Source organism: Streptopelia decaocto (genome assembly GCF_964273445.1).
Source record: "Streptopelia decaocto genome assembly, chromosome: 2".
Classification (NCBI taxonomy): Eukaryota; Metazoa; Chordata; class Aves; order Columbiformes; family Columbidae; genus Streptopelia; species Streptopelia decaocto.
Window position 1 is genome coordinate 23,434,586 of NC_138655.1, and position 20,150 is coordinate 23,454,735.

General features: G+C 39.4%; 1 protein-coding gene across 9 annotated transcripts in view; it reads right to left on the minus strand.

Moving 5' to 3' along the window:
* VPS13B (vacuolar protein sorting 13 homolog B) overlaps window positions 1-19,675 on the minus strand; it is a 455,756-nt gene extending 436,081 nt beyond the window's left edge. For all 9 annotated transcript variants that reach the window (XM_082046868.1, XM_082046872.1, XM_082046866.1 and 6 more), the window contains exons 1-3: window positions 19,538-19,675; window positions 18,652-18,829; window positions 12,392-12,535 (exon numbers count right to left, since the gene is read on the minus strand). In XM_082046868.1, the coding sequence (XP_081902994.1) occupies window positions 12,392-12,535; window positions 18,652-18,798 (291 nt within the window). In that variant the 5' untranslated portion in view covers window positions 18,799-18,829; window positions 19,538-19,675. The remainder of the gene's footprint in view (window positions 1-12,391; window positions 12,536-18,651; window positions 18,830-19,537) is intronic.
* Window positions 19,676-20,150: the final 475 nt, after the last annotated feature.

The window sequence follows — 20,150 nt, forward strand, 5'->3', positions numbered from 1 at the left end:
TATACACACAGCAATAGAAGTGAATCTCAGCTGTTCCAACAACTACACACACAGTTCACTTGTTTTTACTTAACTGAGGACAGAAGTGCTTAAACAATCAGTATATGGGTAATAAACTACAGTTTTATAAGCCACATTTAGGAGTAGAATAACTCTTAGATATGTAAAAAAGGAATTAAAAATGAGAGTATCTTGACCTTAGATACCAGTCCTGAGGAAGGAAAGTTAACTGCAGAAAATTTAGCACCATCAACAACTGGAGGATTACAGATAAAAAGAACTGTTGTAGACACATAAGTAGATTAAAAGAAAAAACCAATGTCCACCATTAACTCCATGCCACCCAATTGCTTTCAGCTTTTATATGGATAAAACCATAGCCCATTTTTGCGCAAGTCAAGCAAAGTAGACCATCCTTAATGGAGCAGGAAATGAATTTTATTCGTTGCACAAAATAAATCAACAAAAATATCATGTCTGTGGATGACAATGGAACCACTAGCATATGCACTGGGGACTCTGATCTATTCTGTCCACCAGATGCTCCCTCCCTGTGGAAGGCTGGTAAAAAGAATTAGAGTTCACTGTGGCTTAAACAGACTTTTCTCATGCCGCTAAGTATTTTTCTGAAGTTTTACTGCAAAATCTGCTTCTTCACAACCATAAGCAGGTATCTACATGAGCAACCTACAGCCCACAGGCCATATGCATTATGGCAGGACAATTCATGTAGCGTGTTCCCTTTGGCCTCCTCTCCTCAGCACCTCAGCTGCACACCAGATGACCACAGTGGAGAAGGCAGCTTGCTCCCCACAATCATTTTATCTAGGAGGCTCATAGCCTCTCCCACATCATACAATGAGCCCGTATTTAAATACACACTGGAAAAAAAGAGTTGAAGAGCTTCCAGGAAAGATGGCCACCTCCCACAAGCCCATCACTGTCCACATCTGAGGAACATATGGGAAAGAGGACTGTCAGAAAAAGGCTGAATGAACCGTATGGAGTCAGTAGCAGACTCCTGTCCACCCTCTTTCTCAGGTCTTCAACAGGTTCTGCTGGAGAAAACCTGCAGGGCCAGAAAGCTTAAATACCTGGAATGTAGCAGAGATGCAGGAAGGTAGAGGCTTCCAGAAGGCAGCAAACTACACACATATACAACATGTGATGTTCACCTACAGTAAGTGTCCTAGAAGCCAGGAAATATGATACTCTTCTGCCACTAGGAATAACAAGCCAACCTAACAGCAGCCCTCTCATCTAAAGGGCTGGAACACAACTGCTCCCCACAGCAGATTGTGGAGCAGCATTGGATGCATCGATCAGACCACTCAGCCACAGAACTCCATGGAAAATCACTGTGGTTCTTTGAGAAGCAGTCACTACTTATCAACACAATTCTAAAATATCAGCACTAAGGAGCTTTGGACCTAATTCTAAGTAATTACACATTACTGTCCACTGCAGCAGCCGTTACTTCATATCAGGGAACACTACACTCAACTAAAATGTTGAATAATGCTGACAGGCTAACAGGAAAAGGAAAAATGCTACGTAACAAAACCAAAATACACATTCAGCTTTAACTGAAAATACTTGCAAATTGAAGAACTCAAAATCAATAGAGCCCTTTATAAGAAAATCTTCCAGAAGGATTTTTCATGCATATAAAATAAGAAAGGATAAAGCAGCTTTGTGTTATTCATCCTCCAATTGGGTGCAATGCATAAGGACTTACACTGAAAATGAAAGACACCACCTTATAGCATTCTGGGCTCTTGAGATCTTTGCATTTTGACAGATAGCCCCACAAGACACCAGCTGGTCCAAAGCTGACATTGTCTGGGTAATGGAAACCAAATCAGGATCCTCAGTAAGCCACGGTGACAGCCTCAGGACATGGTTTCTTAGCAAGTCAGAGGCAGAACTACACAAATATGCCAAAAAGAGGAAGAAAATTTAAAAAGAGTTTTTCATATTTCTCAATAGAGGGATCAAGCCTGTTCCATTTTCTCCAGAGGCAGAGAAATAAATATTTACAGTTAAAGTTCATGTTTCTTTAACAGTTAGAGTTAAACTGAGAAAGTTACTGAGATGACTGGATGGTCCAGCACATCACCAGCAGCACAGCACCACTGCCCTGGGGTTCTATGGCCTGTGAAAAGATAAGACAGTGATTTTTCCTTATAAAAGAAAGTGCACATTTAAACCTGAACATTTCCTCATTATTCAGGAAAAAGTGTAGCTCACTGAGACAGAGTTTGTAATTGCCCATAGGTATTCAAAATAAAACTATCTACATCAGTTGTGCATCAGAATTATTCATCAGGAACCACTCTTTAAGTGCAGGTATTGTAAGGTAAGTCACAAGCAATAGGTGAATAAAGGCAATTTTTCTGCTTAAGTTCAATAACTGTACCTAATAAACTATAATTGAATCACACTCCTTCAGAGAAAATACCTCTCTTTCCAAAAGGAACAAGCTATAATTTCAGAGAACACTTTGCACTTGAAAGAATTAAGAGTATTTTGTCTTCTGGAATTTTAAGATACTTTTACCAAAGGTGGATAAATTACAGGGTTTTTCCACTACAAAATCAGGAATCATGCCCATTCTGAAATAGCAGGTTTTGCTATAATGAGGAGCTAAAATACATTCCAACAAATTTAACTATGCTTTAATCTATCAACAAATGAGGAAAAACTACTTCCTCTCCAAGGAAATATTTTGAAATGCATTACCTCACCTCATTCCCCATTAAACCAGACCAATCCAAACTCTTCACCCGACTACATGAAACAAAGCTGGATTGTAGGGTCCTGATTTGATGTCAGCTGGATTGGGATAAATCTGGAATTACTCCAAAGTAAATCAATTGAGGTACTCCAGACCTACGCCAGGGAAAGCTGAATCAGAATCTGACCCCAGATTTCTAGGAATCATGCCAAAGATGATATATAAATCCTTTCACCCTATACCTTGGAAAAAAGACACTGACTATTGACATATTTCTTTGCTGCAAGTAGGTCAGAAAAAAAGGTAAGTAAAATCAGTAAAGCTACAAGGATTACTTTAATCTTTCTACTTCATACACCTGTATCTACACAGCAGAAGTTTCTCTGTACTTTTTATAAAGGGAAATACACCACTTACATGTTAGTATTTGTATTTGCCTTAGTAAACCTATTTTCTGGAATATAAATCAGTGAGGTTGCGGTATCTGAGTTTTAACTCATACCTATTTGCCCACCTGCAGAATTAAAATAAATTAATATTTTTGTCAGTTTCTACTTTCAGTCATCAAGTGTCTTTAAAAAAATTGGTGGGTTGTTTTTCTCTTTAAACTTGGAGAAAAAAAAAAAACCACAGGTCTGCTCTGAAAGGAGATTCTGTAGCAACTGCACTGCAGCAATCACAGTTTGTCTCTGTTCCTGTGCTAATGGGTTCCTTTCCAAAATTCAATAATACAAATTCTAACATCACCCCCAATTACCAATTCACCGAATTAACCATAGCAAAACGGAAACCAAACAACCTTTTCTAGCTGGTGCATCACCATGATCAGAGAAGACTGTTCTGGTGTGACAACCTTGTTCTGAAAGCAGCAGGTGATTTCAACCCTGAGCTGGACAACAACAAATACAACTTGTTCTTAAATCTGAAATTCAGCTTCATCAGTGATGTACAAGTCAGGTTCTGCTCCCCAGATGCCTCAGTCCACACCACAGGGAAGGAAGGGGACTATGGCAGGGAGGAACTGCTGGCTGGCTAACATGGACCAGTTTGGTGAGTCACCTGCCCACAACTATCTCGCAGTGCAGTTCCTCAAACTGATGAACTTCTGCATCATCCTCTTAGCTGTCTCCATAGAAAGTCTCCCAATACTTACAGTTACAGCATTTATATTATGTTTTTAAGTGTTGTCACTCAGGATACTTATACATTTCCAAAATCATTACATATTAATGCACAAGTTTCTCACAAGATACTGTGCTACTTTCCCTGCTAATTTTGATGTGATATACTTGTATATATCTGTATGTGACAGGCAGTATCACTGAAGGATTAATACACTCAGACACGTGTCATTGTATTGAAAACAGTCACTCTTAAGCAACTCCTAATTTGTGCAATTACTAGTATTAGTTTTCTTAAGTTTATTCAAAATGCAATACTTTGTTAAACTCCACTGTACTTCCATGCATAACCTGCCAAAGCAGCTGTGTTATTTTAGAGGTTAAAAGTCTTTGGAGTGCAAGATACTAAAAGTATCAGATACAGAGCCAAAGATTTGTCTTAAAGGGGACCTACGTCAGGAGTGAACTTGCCCCTCAGTTCCAGAAGGACAGGGAACTGCTGGAGAGAATCCAGCGCAGGGCAACGAAGATGATGAAGGGACTTATGAGGAAAGGCTGAAGTCTCTTTAGCATGGAGAAGAGGAGACCGGGGGGGTGACCTCATTAATATTTATAAATATATAAAGGGTGAGTGTCAGGAGGATGGAGCCAGGCTCTTCTCGGTGACAACCAATGGTAGGACAAGGGGCAATGGGTATGAACTGGAACACAGGAGGTTCCACTTAAATTTGAGAAGAAACTTCTTCTCAGTGAGGGTAACAGAACATTGGAACAGGCTGCCCAGGGGGCTTGTGGAGTCTCCTCTGGAGACATTCAAAACCCACCTGGACACACTCCTGTGTAACTTCATCTAGGTGTTCCTGCTCCAGCGGGGGTAGGACTAGATGATCTTTTGAGGTCCCTTCCAATCCCCAACATTCTGTCATTCCATAGGACCTGAACAACCAGCAGCCCTGTTACCTTTTGGAGGTACCAGTAAATTTGATGACGTTTTCTCCAACATAAGCACTCAAAGTTCATTTTAGAAAACTTGTGTGCATACACACCCCCCCCTTCCTTTGTAGTCATACATATCCCAGAGCCTGATTTGATCTATAAACAACCGTAACAATTTTAATGTAAACTTTCTAGAATATAGCTATAGTATATAGTGTAAAAACTCAGTCTAGGGTCTGCAGTTTTCTAGTGATTACAGAACATGTGAAGATGCTCCATGAAAGCACTCCAGAAGAAAAAATTGTTTGGGTTTGTTTGAGGGAAGGAAGAAAAGAAGTTAAATATCCATTGACTCTCATTGAGCTGGGCACACATGACAGTGCTTGCCCAGCAGTCAGAAAACAGCTCTTCACTGCTATTGTTGCCTTACTAAAATGTGGAATAACAGTGAAATTATGACTTTTTAAAGCAACTGTTTACCTGTGTACTACATGCTATTTATATTTCCTGTCCCAACTGTTCCTCCTTATCATCAAGCAATAATGAAATTAAAAACAGTCAAATGGGAAGCTTTAATATGCACAGATACAAATGTACACAGAGAAACATACGTATAAAGAACCAGCTTCCTACGCCAATGCAGCACAACAGGTACACAGGTCTGCTGCTTCCTCGCTTGTTAAGTAACATCACGAGCCCCAGGCAAGGGAATCTAAAGCAACAAAGTAGGAAATAGGGAACTATAGTTTCAAATAAGTAAAAGGAGCAACATCAGCTTCCTCCGAAACAAAACCTCATCCTCTGGTATTGTGTTGCTCCACATGGGCAACACTACTGAACTGTCAACTTTTGAACTACTTCACAGGCAAAGTGGGAATAACAACAAAAGCAGAATCTGCACAGATGTTAAGTGTCAAAGAAACATGTAAGAGGCAGCTCAGTAAAGTGAAATTGTATTGCAGGACAGAGCTCATACAGAGATAAGCACAGAAACATGATTACCCATGCAGAAAACAGAAACACCTGCTTTTGGTTAAAATAAAAAATACAGATTTTGATAACACTGGAATCTGGCATAGGTTCATGTGCATGACTAAAGAGATATGTGCATATTTTAGGGTCACGCAGTTTTAGTGGCTGTTGGCATACCTAATTTGATTTTTTTTTTTTTTTTTTAACAAGAACGTAACTTGCCAGTGGCGACTTACAGTCAAATACTGGAATTAATTTTAGAGACTGTTATGGAAGCAAAAATGAAAGAGAAATGGGTTAAAATGACCATTACTTGTGCCCTATTTGATAACACATACTCTTCACAACACACAAGTTCCCATAACTCAGAAATGGTGAAATGCTTCAGCCAGGACACACTCCTAGTACAGCTGCAGCTTCTACACCAACAAATCTGTACTCCTAATACACTCCAGTTCCAAGGAAAGTCTCAAAAATTGGGTTTTAGCTCTTGTTTTCAGAAACAGTAGTCCATATGCAAATTTGTAACACTTCCATTTTCAGCAAATGAAAATTATTTTTCCAGCAAAAATGATAGTATTGAAAAATATTATATGAACATTTGTGGATTTAACACTGAATTTTGATATTCTGAATTCTCACCATGTTATTTCTCAAGTAACCCAGTCTGCTTCTTCATTCTGTGTTGAACTGCAATTGCAAAGTGCATTGACGTGGCATCACAATAGATAGACACCAGATTTTGAATATTTTCTAGTTTCAGAAAAACTACTCTTGGGGAAAAAAGCATTTGCTATTGTTTGGAAGGGTTAGTCCAGTAGGTGTCAGGTGATAAACACTCCATATGTCATCTAGTGGGATAAGACTGATCAGTCAAGGACACATTTAGACAACACAGCTGAGCTGAGCCTTTCCTACACACAGTGCCTTCTCTGTATGCCATATTTGGCCCCTATCTGATCACACAGCAAACTAATTCAACACAATAATGCAGAACAAAGAAATCAAGAAACCTCATCTTTTGGGAGCTGGTTCTGTTTTCTGCAAGATTAGCAAATTGTCCAATTCACCTCACATTAAGAAAATGCCAGAATGTGGGAAGGAAGACATAAGCTAAAGCTGGAAGCAAGATGGGAGGCACTGAGTGAGCTCCATCAGCCAAGTAAACTGAAGGAAAGATGACAGGAATCAAGGCAAAATACTCACAGGCCTGAGAAGAGCTGCTGAGATATTATTAAGAATAGGTCACGAGAAGCCTAGTACATATGCCTAAGAGAAACCAACAGTATGAGTACACTAAAAGATACAGAATACAACAAACTACGACAAGGCAACTAGGGAACCTGAGGTCTTGAACCTCAACAGAACTCCAACAGCTGACAGGCATTATTACTTCTGGAAGAAAGTTGCTTTTAAACAGTTCTCCACCTCTGTAGTAGCTATAATACAATAATATGTTCATGTCTAATTAGCTTTATAGTTGTCTTTCAATCATTTTTTGCATACTGAAGCAAACCCTCAGTTTAGAAAGAACAAGACAGACAGAAGAACAAGACAACAGGAATTTTAGAGCTAGATTTCTAAAATGTGAAAAGTAGAAACTTCTTGCTCTCTACCAGTATTGAATTAGGTTCTCACAGTACATAGGAGCACAAAATAAACAGTGGCAACACGAGGTGTCTACACCTTGTTAATACCTCGTTGGCAGTAGGAAGGACATAAGCGCTTGTTCAAGCCTGAGAAAGAAATTTCATTACGACAATCAGAAAGTGCAGCTGCATTGCTTAGTTGTGCTCATGCCCATTACCTCCCTTGTTAATCACTGCATCCTCAGAGGCCTAAAATTCTTCCATTTTACCCAGAAGTCTTCTTGACAAAGTCATACCAGAATGTCCTGCCATTTATAGAGTTCAAGACACTGCTGGAAGCAGGATATGAGCATTAATTTGCCATCTCCTATGCAAGCCAGATACAGATACCAAGCACCCCCATTCATCTGTAATATGGGACCTGCTTGACTACGATAGTTTTCCTTTTTCTTCTATTTTGAGAGAGATTACATTCTCTGAGAGCAATTCCAGACTGTTTGCAGAATGTTTGCTACTTAAACCATTATATAAATGAACAGAGTGATAAAAATCTATCATTCTGGAAGCTTAGATTCTGCCTTCTTACCTTGTAAACTTTTTCCTGAACCCCTGGATAAGAGGAACACAGAAATTCACTGCAGTTTCAGAAAACACTAGAGGGATGTGCTTTTATAAATTAGGAGAGGGGAAAATAAAAATAGTGGTGCTTGCACTATGTCCATAATCGGATGCTTTGTGATATGACTACTGTCACAGACAAAGTAACTATGAAAAGCAGAGAAATAGTTATTAAATATGGGTTATACGTAGACTTTCTGAACCTGGAGAGCTGGAACAACTGAAAAAAAAACCTCAACTGGTCTAGTAGGATTCACTGTGTTCCTTATCTGAGATGATATAATGGCTGGTGATCACAGAGTATTGATTCTATTAACAACTCACATGAGACAACTGCTCTCATTAATGTCACTTAACAGCTAAGTTAAGTGTATAAGAACACATTTCAAATAATACTTAACAACACATTTCATGAATTGGGTAACATTATAAACAATCATACTTAAATCTCAGTGCTGCAGAAGATCATGTTCAGGAGCAAAAAAAAAAAAACAGGTATAGATGCATGAAGCTGACAGACGTCAAAAAGCAATGCACAATGCCTCACACCCAGTTTCTGCTGCACTTACTGGCATTAACCAAATTCTTAAGCAAAAGAGCACATACAAAGCATGTTCAACAGAACACCACTTTAAACACTGCAAAGTTCTGTTCCTGATGTACTTAAGTTCCATTTTCCTATAAAGTAGCCATATTTAATTAATGTTGTGATTTTAGAAGTGCTAGTATCACTTGTACAGAATGAAGCAAAGCAAAGCGGAGAAAGCAATGATCTCCAAAGTACTCAAAAATTCACTAAAAATACCACTAATTCTGTACTCTGGATTTTGTGTATCCCTGGGTAAACTTACTACTTATACAACATTTCTGATTAGAAAAGAAAATTAGCATAAAACTAGCAGTTGAGCCATTACTGTCTACTCCAAACTTTTCTCTCAGCTCAGGAGATGCTGCAATAGCACAAACACCAACCAATCCACCCAAACTAACACAGAAACTGAACTAAGAATGAGACAGCATCACAGTAAAGCTCAGAGGTACAAAGGCTTTCCCAGGGGCTGATGCTCTCTTCAAAAACATACAAAGGGGGAGAGTTTTTTGTGAGAAAAAAAAAAATCTATAGGGTCCAATGGACAATAGCTTCAAACAATGCCATATATTTTAATCCTGATATATCTTCAAAACAAAAATTCTTTTAAATAGCCACTTTCCAAAGGATATATATTACACTAAGCTGAGGTCAGAAACTTTATTTTTTACTCAGGGGAAGTTATGAGCATGCTCATTAGAGGTTTCCCTTGAGAAAGTAAATGCAGGATCAAGCCAATGCATTTTTGGGAACTAAACTTTCTTGCTAATTCTGGTCTTTGCTGATATGAATTCCTTGGCAGAACAGTTCAAGTTGGAGCTAAATTCACTGAAAGTTCATTTTACTACAATTTTCCATAGAAATATCCTATTTCATTCAGGTGTTTTTATTCAATGATTACAAAGATTTTTAGGACAATTTGGTTTAGCCAAATACACTGTCACATTGGAAGTTAAAACACAGGAATTTGTCAAAACATTTCTTTTTATAAAACACTTTCAAATAGTAATTTAAGAAATAAAATTCAGGCTGTCAATATAAACTATATCCTCAGAAAACAGCATAAGTGTTTTTATCTACATTCATGTTAGTCAAAAATAATCATTCTATGGCACAGACCCAAATTTTACCCTCCTGAGTGTACATACCACTGAATAATTTGTTCAAATGTCAGTTGCAATTTTCAAAAACCCCTTCTTGCCTCTGAATCTTAAACATCTGTAACAAATACTTGTTTTGAGAGTGCTTTACATTCATGACACTTGACCTTTTGCTGTATGCACCACAAAATTTAAGTTTCAAATACCATGCAAGCAGGAAATCTGATCATTCCAGCAGTAGCCATCTGTATGGTCCAATATCAAATACTAGTTCTGGGTTGCACAAAGTCATGGGCTACAAGTCTTTTTCTGTAACTTCTATAAGTAGTTGTAATTTGCTGGTTCTAAAACTCATTTCTCATGGAACACGCGACCTAAAAATCTTATGTTAACATTGAAAAAGTACTTAGGATTTCGCTGTGGGTGTGCATATATGTGTGTATGTGGCACATGCATGAATGCGCATAGGTTATGTGTAACCACAGAATACAAGCATATGCTTTGTGAGTAGCATACCCAGGACTAGAGATTTCTACACCATCAACAATAAGCGTTTTAGCTCTGGAACTGTAAAATAATATTACAAGAAACATCAAACATAATGGCAAAGTGTTTCCCAATGTTCTTGCTGGCTTATATCTAACTACTGACATTAAATGTTAACAACTCATCAAGCACCCAACCAAACACTTCAGAGCTTTGCACAACTTGGAATTTTATTTTGCATGATCCTTAATGTAACTGGAGGACTATAATGAAAGTAAAATGTGAAAAAGGCTTAAAAAAAAAAAATGCACCACACTAACACACCAACCCCCCCCCCCACACACACAGTTCAACATTAACATACCCAAGTACTTTTTGTTAAGTAGGTTACATCTGTAATAAGATTGAGCCACTGCATGTTTCAGTTTCATTGTGTCAGAGGAAATCTTTCCTGAACCTGTGAAATTGTGTACTGGACTAATTATTGCAAGCAACTAAACAAAAAGCTCTTTGGGACCCTTACATGTAAGGAGTCTTACAAGTACACTCAGGCAAGTACTACAACTTCTAAAGGGAAAAAGAGAATTACACTCCAGAATCTCTAAAGCACTCCTTCTGTGGTAACAACACACTTCTGAAAAATGCCCAATGCCCAGTGGTGAAATCCATTTCTTGTCTAGTCATAAGAAAACTCTGGCAGAGCACTATTAAGATGCTTTTACATCTGCAAGAAGACAGCTACAGCTCATAGAAAAATAAAAATATGCATGATACTACCCATGACGAGAAGAACAATATTAGCCTCTCAGTGTGGTGGATGCACTCAACCCACCCCCCTCCAGCCAAAGCAGCAGCAGTTTGGTCCAGGCTCCAGAGGAGGGAAGGGCCTGAGCTGCAGCCAGGCCAAGAACTCCTTCCAGGAGACCCACAGGGAAGCAGAATGGCAACTGAACACGGGTAACTTCTGGGCGCAGGGAGTCTCATGCATACTTTTCCTACTGTATACAATTTGACTATGAGTCAACCACTTCATTCTATAAACACGACAGCCTGGATGAGCCTACTTTGAGCTCTCCCTGCTAAGTAAGTGAGCTGTATGGCAATGGTTTTACTACTCACAGGTCAGTGAATGAGCCCAATTTAACTTCAACATTAGTCATTTAGCTTAAGTAGATGCATACTGAATGTAATGGATTATTTAGAAATATAAGGTTGTATGAATTTTAATATACTCTGGTTCATGTTACTTGGTAGACTAGATTTGCTAAAATTTTACCAAGGGCAACTGCAGACTACACTAAACACTTGCAAGATAAAGTCCAGCTTGCATTTTACTGGGAAGGATGGAACTGACTGGAGAAAAACCCAACGATCCAAGGCTAACGCAGAGACACCACAGACATCTGCAAATTGGGGCCTATTTTGCACTTCGCTGAGAAGAAAGGATTTATCCAGACAAAACAGTACCTGCAAGGATATGGACCAAAAACAATGTCTACAACTGAACAAAACAAAGGCCCATGCGGAGTCAGAGAAAAAAGGTCCAATGGCAAGCAAAAGGACCTGGTGGTGAAATATTGCTATTGGACTGAATTACAGTGTTTGTGGTCTGTACAGATAAAAGTTTGTAGTTTTCTGTGCTTGGGCAGACCTCTGCGCAGGTACCCAGCTTGAGCCAGACCTCCTGCTCTTCTACTCCATTAAATTTTTATTTTTCTAATAATTTTGTCTCCTGAAAGTCTGCTCTGCATATGGTTATCGGGCCTCACCTGAAAGTTTGCTACTGGAGTTCTAAAATACAGACTCCAAAGCAAACTGTTATCAGGGAGAGAAGAATCCTGACAGTTTGCACCACAACAGATATAGGCCTTGCCTGAAAGTTTGCCTCCGGAGCCCCAAGACACAGACTCCTGAGTGAACGGTTATCAGGGAGGGAAAACATCTGAAGGTTCAGTTCATGAATGGCTATCAGGTTCCTGGAGAGAAGATAAGCAGCATTTGGCTTGGCATATTTCCCCCATGCAGTAAATAATAGAGTGAACCCGCCACCAAACTCTTTTAAGTGGCACTTCTCTCTAAGAAATCTAAACATCATTCTGCAACAAGAAGAACCCTAAATTACTCCCCCATGACACTCAGAAAATAAGAGGGAGTCCAGCTTCACATGCCTGATTCTTCAGATGGCTTTAAAGAACATGACCTATAGAAGCTATGATTAGAAAATCATCCATCACACTTCTTACCTGAGCTCCATCCTTTAATTTCAAGATGCATTCCATTGTATTTATAGTGATGACAACTGGTTCTGATCCCAATTTTGTCCATGGCACATGAATCCGAAGTTCATGAATGTGTCCGCTTAAAAAAGTAAATGGTAGTTTCAGCTCCTAACAACAACAAAGAGCGGTGAATTAATTACTGAAACAGATTGGAATTCAAGACACATTTGTAACTTAAAACAGTACAGTCCTATTTGAAAGCCAAAATAAGCCAAAATTTATTCTCCCTCCCCAAATCAGCAGCATGCCACAGCGCTAGGCAAATGGTTTTATTATCGCTTGCACACGTACACAACAGTTTGTTCAAAGGAGACATTTGGAATACCGTGTCCTTGATAATAAAAGGAAGTTTAAAATCACCTCTCTCGCATGAAGCTACTCCAAAATGTGGCACTATTCAAGGCACAAGTAGAAATGAACCCCCAGGTTCATGTTTCTTAGTAAACTCAGGGACATAAGCCTTTGTTCAAAACTTCAGAATTTCCCTGGCAAAACTGGGCAGCATGGAGCTTCAGCACCTTTGCACCTTGGCTCATTTTAGGTACTTACATGCTGGAGCTTAGTACTCCTGTGAACAAACACAAGTTAAATAGAGAGGGTCCATGAAGCTCTGAGGTCAAGCAGGCAAGCTGCCAGGCAATTTCAGACAAACATCTAGAAGTCGATCCAAAAAGCCTGTTTTCCTCCACTGCTTGACCACAGGCCTATCCCTGCTGAAGTTCTACATTAATAAAATTTGAAGGAAAGTGGATTTTACATTTAGTACTTCACATATATTATAAAGTCTAGCTGTTGAATATTTCTGTGAAGCTAGTTAATATTATTTGCCTAACGTCTTGAAACTGTAATCAAATCTTAGTGATATGTTTTGTAAGCCCACTAAAAATTTTTATTTTTCCAAGGTGTTACTGTGTCAAAAGTTCAGAGTTGACATAAACCCTATTGCAACTGTGACAGGTCAGCATCCTGAGAACACCTCTCATTAGTCACCCAAAAGAGAAGTGAACTATTCTTACACACAAATACCGAGCACCACCACAGCCACAACGGCTGCTGAAACAAGAAATTTTAAGGAACACTCTCTCCATTCTGCCACTGCTGCCTCCTCAGCCTTTCTACTGGTACTATGAAAAAGTTTATCTTGCACCCAAGAGCTCAGAGTAGATGAAGTATATTCACTGCTGACAAAATCTCCAGAGAAGACATCTACACAAAATTATAGGCTCTACTTTTTGCAAAGTACAGCTTTCAGTTTGTACATTAATGAAAGCTCATTAAACCCCAAAAACTAATGAAGCTTAAAAAAAACAAAACAAAACAAAAAACACATCCGTGTCATGTGAGGGAAGCTTGATTTCTACCTCAGCCATGCTTACACATAGTCACATCTAATTTCAAATAATATTCCAAAGATGACAGTTATAGAGTTTCTCATAAAAACAGTTTGAAGAAAATTGTTAATTTGTTTTTATAAAGCATTTTTTCTTCATCTCATTCACTAATATACTAAAGAATTTTAGCCAAAAGCCTCTCTCCTAAAAATTCAGCCTTAGGCTTACAATCAACACAAATAAAATTTTAATCCAGACAGTTTCAGTTAAGCCACTAAAAAGCAAGTACTGGACAGTTACAGCTACAGATGTCACTACACTGATCACACAATAAATGAAGAAGCGCCTTATGTTCCACAGCTGGGAGGGGTGGGAGGAACAAAAGAATTAAATGATAAAAAAAATGTGCAACCTAAAAATACATTACAATTTAACAGACAATGCTTTCACGAATCAAGACAGCAAACTATCACTATTAACAGTAATAGAATTAAATTCCCTTTCCAGAATCACAGAAACGTAATCTGTCACTCATCAATACCACAATACCTATTTAGAGCCTGACTTGTATTCACAAGTTAAAATTTTACTTCAAAACACATTCTAGAACAGATCTTTTTTCCATTATTTGCTAGATGGATTTAACTCATTCTTATTTTTGTCTGGTCAACTGTAAGGTATTAAAAGAAAATGCAGAAGTATGAATTGTTTCAAAATGAGGTGATACAACCAAATGCACAGCATATTTAGAAGACACAGTTCTTCCTTTTCAAAGGAATTTGGATACCAGTGTTGCCCAACATTATCCTAATTTCACAAGCAAGTTTCCTTAAAGCAATGCAGAGAAATCTTTGTTATCCCATTTCAGTAGACAATAGAAATGTATGCTAAATTTAGTAAATTGTTCATAAAATCATATAACAAAGACTATTCTTTCCTGTGTAATCTTCCCCTTTTCATTAATTACCGCATGAAATTCTTAATTTATCTTTTGTACTTATGACTGATTAGACTCCACATTTTAGATTTTATATTTATGTCATATAAATCCTTCATAAAATTTGATACGACTGAAAACAAAACTCCTTGACACATAAATAACTGACTGACATAATGCAAGACTGCAGACTAGATTATCTTAATTAACCTTGCCCTAAATCTGCCCTTGCTCTAAAATATAAGGCTGTACCAAACTTTGGGGCGATAGGCAACTACTGTTTCCTCCACATCAGTATTAACTCAAATACCTTCTCCTCACATTCAAGGCTGTATTCTACAAGTAACCCAGTGGCACATGACAGACACAGTAAGGATATTTTAATGCCCTCCTTTCCTTAAAATTATTTTAATCACACTAGCATTTTTCATATTTTTTTCTAAATTATTTCAGATATGAGAATTCTACACTACAAGACAATCTTTATCTAAAGTTCTCCTTTGTCTTCCAATCAAAGACCACTTAACCTTCCCCTTCTGAGTCTGTAAAACAGCTAACATCATAAGCTATGATGTTATGGAAATGCACACAAGCAGCAAAAAAGAGCTCACCAGGTATCTTATCCCTTTCATACCATTGCGTCAACAAAAATATTACACAGAAGCTAGTTATCAAGTTCATAGGTAGTTCTGTTACCTCTGGTAACATAGGGACTCCATGTGAAAGTTGCCAAAAGTGCCTAAAAGGCTTTTCCATGAAACAATATTTAAATATTTATTTTAAATTTTAATTACAAGATACTTTCTTGAAGTAGTTTTTATACAATGTGCCAGTTATTACACTCAGATGGAAGATTTATTGGAATGCTTAGTTCTAATAGTTGATTGATCCAGGACAGGTAAAGAAAAACTACTATCAAAGTTTCATTAGATTTAACCTTCAACTAAAGATAATTGTTCTAAACTAACTGGCTATGCAGAAAGCGACGTGATTATGTACAAAAGCTATATTGTACCTAGAAGGTTGAACCTGAGTACAAGCTAGTACTCAGCTTTCACTACAGAACTGGTACTGTCAAAAAAAAAAAAAAAAAAAAAGAGGGGGGTGGGAAGGGGGCAGGGGGAGGACAGATCCTGAGAGTTATTGCAATAACATTCAGCTTACTTTAATGAGAGCACAGAAAACATACAAAAATATACATAAAAATATGCAAAGTGTTTTCGGGTACTGAAATATTCTCTTGGGGTCTGATAAATCTTCTAAAATATGCCACCAACGATATTTAATCTGATTTCAAAAGGTACTGGTTCCAACTCAGTCCCTAGAAGACAGACAGCAGTCTACACTCTGTTCTCAGTTGTTCTTTGAGATTCCGTGTGGTGGCCCATAAGAGTGCAACATGACACAGGAACACTAACAACAGCTGAAGTGCAAGGAGCAAGAGGAGAAAGCGCAGACTTCTTCCTAAATCTGTTATAAAGTGTTTTGTCCAGGTAGTTTGGCACTTACACTAATGTTCCCAAATAATCATATGTAATTCCACAAAAGCTGGAATTATCTGAAAGTTTTTGGGCTCCAGACAAAGATATCCACAGTCCGTGCACTGGCATCCAAAACCTGAAGCATGAAATTAAGACTGAATTCAAGCCTGATAAGGAACAGGGAGCCAGTCAGGAGATAACAGCCCAGGACAGAAAGGATGTTAGAAGAGCAAAGCAGTTAAGGTGACTAAATTTGGATATTATTAATCCATCCAGGCAAATAGAATAACATATACACTGGTAATTTTTAGACACCTTAGCTTTTCAAGGGAGCTCCCTGCCACCTGCAAAGGCTTGGGAATGTTGTATTACCAAATATTACACACTCAAAGAGTTTTGCCAAGCAGGCATAAAGCTGCATCCCTTCAGCAAACAAGAGAAAGATACCCTAAATGCAGTTTGCAGGTCCAGGCAAGTTCCAAAGAATAATAGGAGCCAAATTAAGATCACTACATTTCACACACACATACACACAAAAAAAAAAAAAAACACAACACAGTCAAATAGCTTAAAAAAAAAAATAATCAATCAATCTGAGCTAAGTTTTGCATTCACGGCATATTCACACTCTTTTCAAGACAACGAGTCTTGAGCACGGGCATATACATCAACATTTGCCTCTACAACAGCCACAGCAGCAACAGACTGTGCTGGGTATTTAGGTATCCAGCTGATACACAGGCAGGCAAAGATGAGGCCAGGGATCACCTACCAGCAACTGCAACTATTTGAAAGGAAACAACATAGATGATGGGAGCAAACTCCTAATAGCATGAGGTAATACAGCAAGTTTGATATATCCATCCCAAGGTATCATCTGTTATTAAGATAAACCTTCCTATACGGCACAACACTGCAACAGTTTACCTAAAAAAGAGGTTTTCACAACCAAGACAGGAGATTTCAAGACTCAACTGGGAAAAAAAAAAAAAAACACAAGCTGATGTGACATAATGCTGGCAACAGCCCTGCTCAAAACAGGAGGTTGGACTATGTGACCTCCGGAGTTCCCTTCTGATCAGACCTTCTTTGATTTCATAATATATACATTTTAAAGGTTGGGAATATTCACAGGAGGAACATATCCTATCAACTACAGTCTAGTATCCACATCAGCTGTATGGACAAGCTGTATCAAGAAAATAAGCAACTAAAAGGCAGTTGCCTTGAGAGAAAATACAGAAGCCACCAAATGCTCAAAGGAAGACAAATCAGGCTCTTTACAGAAGGAAAGAAAACAGGACAGGATCTCTTGAAAGATTGTCTCCTTCTCCCAAATAGGATCAGAGATACTTAATTAACCATTCACAGGATGTCTTGAAAGATTGTCTCCTTCTCCCAAATAGGATCAGAGATACTTAATTAACCATTCTTCTTTCACATTTTAAAAGCGTCCCCTGACAGAGACCATTCAGTCTCCTTAGTCTGTCCCAATGCCTCATAACCTCATTAAAACATGAGAAAGTTTTCCACAATGTCCAATCTAAGTGTCCCGGGGTGGAATTTATTCCATTATTTCTTGTCTCACCCATACAACTCTTGCCCTATCTGGTCTCACCCTATTTTATTCAAAATTCAAAAGCACATTTTATGTCTTTTCTTCTTCTTTCAACGGTCAGATTATCTATATCTCCCATTATTTTTTTTTGCTGCAATTCTCTCAGTTCCTCCAGTTGGACTACACCTGGGTGCAGGACTCTAGCTAAGACTCGCTACACCATGCACAGCAGAAAACAGCTCTATCTGTCTCACACACTCAACTCCTTAAGCTGTCAACTCAGATATGCATAGAAAGAAACAGTCCCTTTGCTAAGACTTAATCAGTTCATATTAACAACAGGGTCCAAATTCTATATCCAGTGTTTTACTTGGTCAAACCCATCTTTTTAAGGCTAAGTTTTACAGAGCCTCTGATCTAATCCACATGAACTAGCTGATCAAATCTGTCTCTAAATTACTCTTAAATTTAAATACAACTGGAATCATGAAAACTTGAGTCCTAAAACAATATAGAGAAGAAAAATCTGTGTTTAGTATGCATAACTAAAAAGAGACCCTACTTTGTGACATTTTGAATTAGTTGCTATACACAGTTAGTAAATATGACTGGAAAACAACTTAGCTAATGCTCATACTGTAAAATAATGGTTACTGAAAGAAGAAACATATCCAAAGAAAACCCCACACCTTTCTCTTCACACCCCATAACTTACAGAATATGCAAAGGATTACCATTCATTACTAAACAAACAATGTAAAATTAACGCAAGAATAACTAGATGCGGCGGGGGGAGGGAAAGGTCTTGCATAAGAAAAATTGTACTAAATTAATATTTATCTGTGCAGACCAACATAAATTAGTCAACTACTTTTGAAATGAAGGCACAGACTGTAACTACTATAAACATAACATACCTGTTCAAGTACATCCAACTTTAATTCAAGTTTACTAAGTACAACATCTCCTCCCCAGAGTGACAGCTGTAGATCTGAAGGCTTCAAGTTCTTTATGTAGCGATTCACATAACTCATCAAAATAGGGGTCACATAGGACTCCAACATTCTGGAAGATTCCTGAATTACAGATCAAGCACTAGGAAAAGAGACAAGACAATGAGATATTATTCATAAGCCTGTCAGCTAAACTTTCAATAAAGCAACAGTCACACTGTCTGAACATAGGAAAAGTGACATTTCAAATTCTGATGTATAAACATATTTATCTATATGTAAAGATACATATACTTACACATAAAGATGAAATATATAGCAAAATGAAAGCACATCTACTTGCATTTACAAGTTTACATTACATATTACATTACATATTACATTACAAGTTTACATTACATTACATATCCAGCTTTTATACATATATATGAACTAATAACTGCCTCGCTTACCATCAAAAGAGAAGCCAACCCAAACAAACAAAAAAACAGAGAAGTCAAGCAGCCTACTGTGCTCTCATATAAATCTAAATGACAGAAACCCCGATAAAAGCTGATAACAGTCCCTACTAAAACACCTCCAAACACACCTCACCGAGCTGCGCACGGCAAAACCCCCAGCTCTGTGTGAGCAAACCCGTACCGTTCAAAACCCGAGCTGAAGGTCCGTTTAAAGCCTGCCACCGCTCCCCTCCCACCCCTCAGAAAACAACAACCCCAGCCCCGCTGCCCTGAGGAGACCCCTCCCCGTCCCTGTCGCCTCTCCCGGGCACCCCCGCGCGTGCTCTCAGGACACCCCTCACACCCCCCGCCACCTCCCCCAGCCCCACGCCCCCTCAGGACCCCTTTACCTGCCCCTCCGAACCCCCCGAGGCTCCGTGCCCGCCCCGGGCCGGCCGGGCCGCGGGAGCCCCGCGCAGGCAGCTGCTGCCGCCCGGCTCCGCCGCCCGGGCACTTCCGCGTTCTGCCGCGCGTGTGCTCTGCTCCCCTGTCCGCCGACAGAGACGCCCTCCGCCGGAAGGGTTTGATGGGAACACCAAGAGGGGCCGGAAGTCGCCCTGGAAGCCGGAGTTGAAGCCGGCTGAAGTCACGCGGTCTGCCGGGAGGGGCGGGGCGCCGGGCGAGGGGCGGGGTTTTATGCGTGGGGCGGGGCGGTGGCCGCCGTTAGGGAAGTGGGCGGGTCTGGGAGGGACCGTTGCTGCGGCGCGACCCCGAGTGTGGGGGCTGGAGAGGCGGCGGGAGGGCACGTCCGCATCTCCGCCCTGCCTCCGCTCCGGGGTGTGCTCCCGGCACGGCGGGGAAGGCCCTGCCTCCGCTCCGAGGTGTGCTGCTGGCGCAGAGGAGCCTGGAGGCCCGGGCTGTAACCCACGGCACGAGGAATCCCGCAGATGTGCGACCATTGCGTTCAGCCAATCCAGCTCCAAATTTTCACAGAATCACAGAATGTTAGGGATTGGAAGGGAC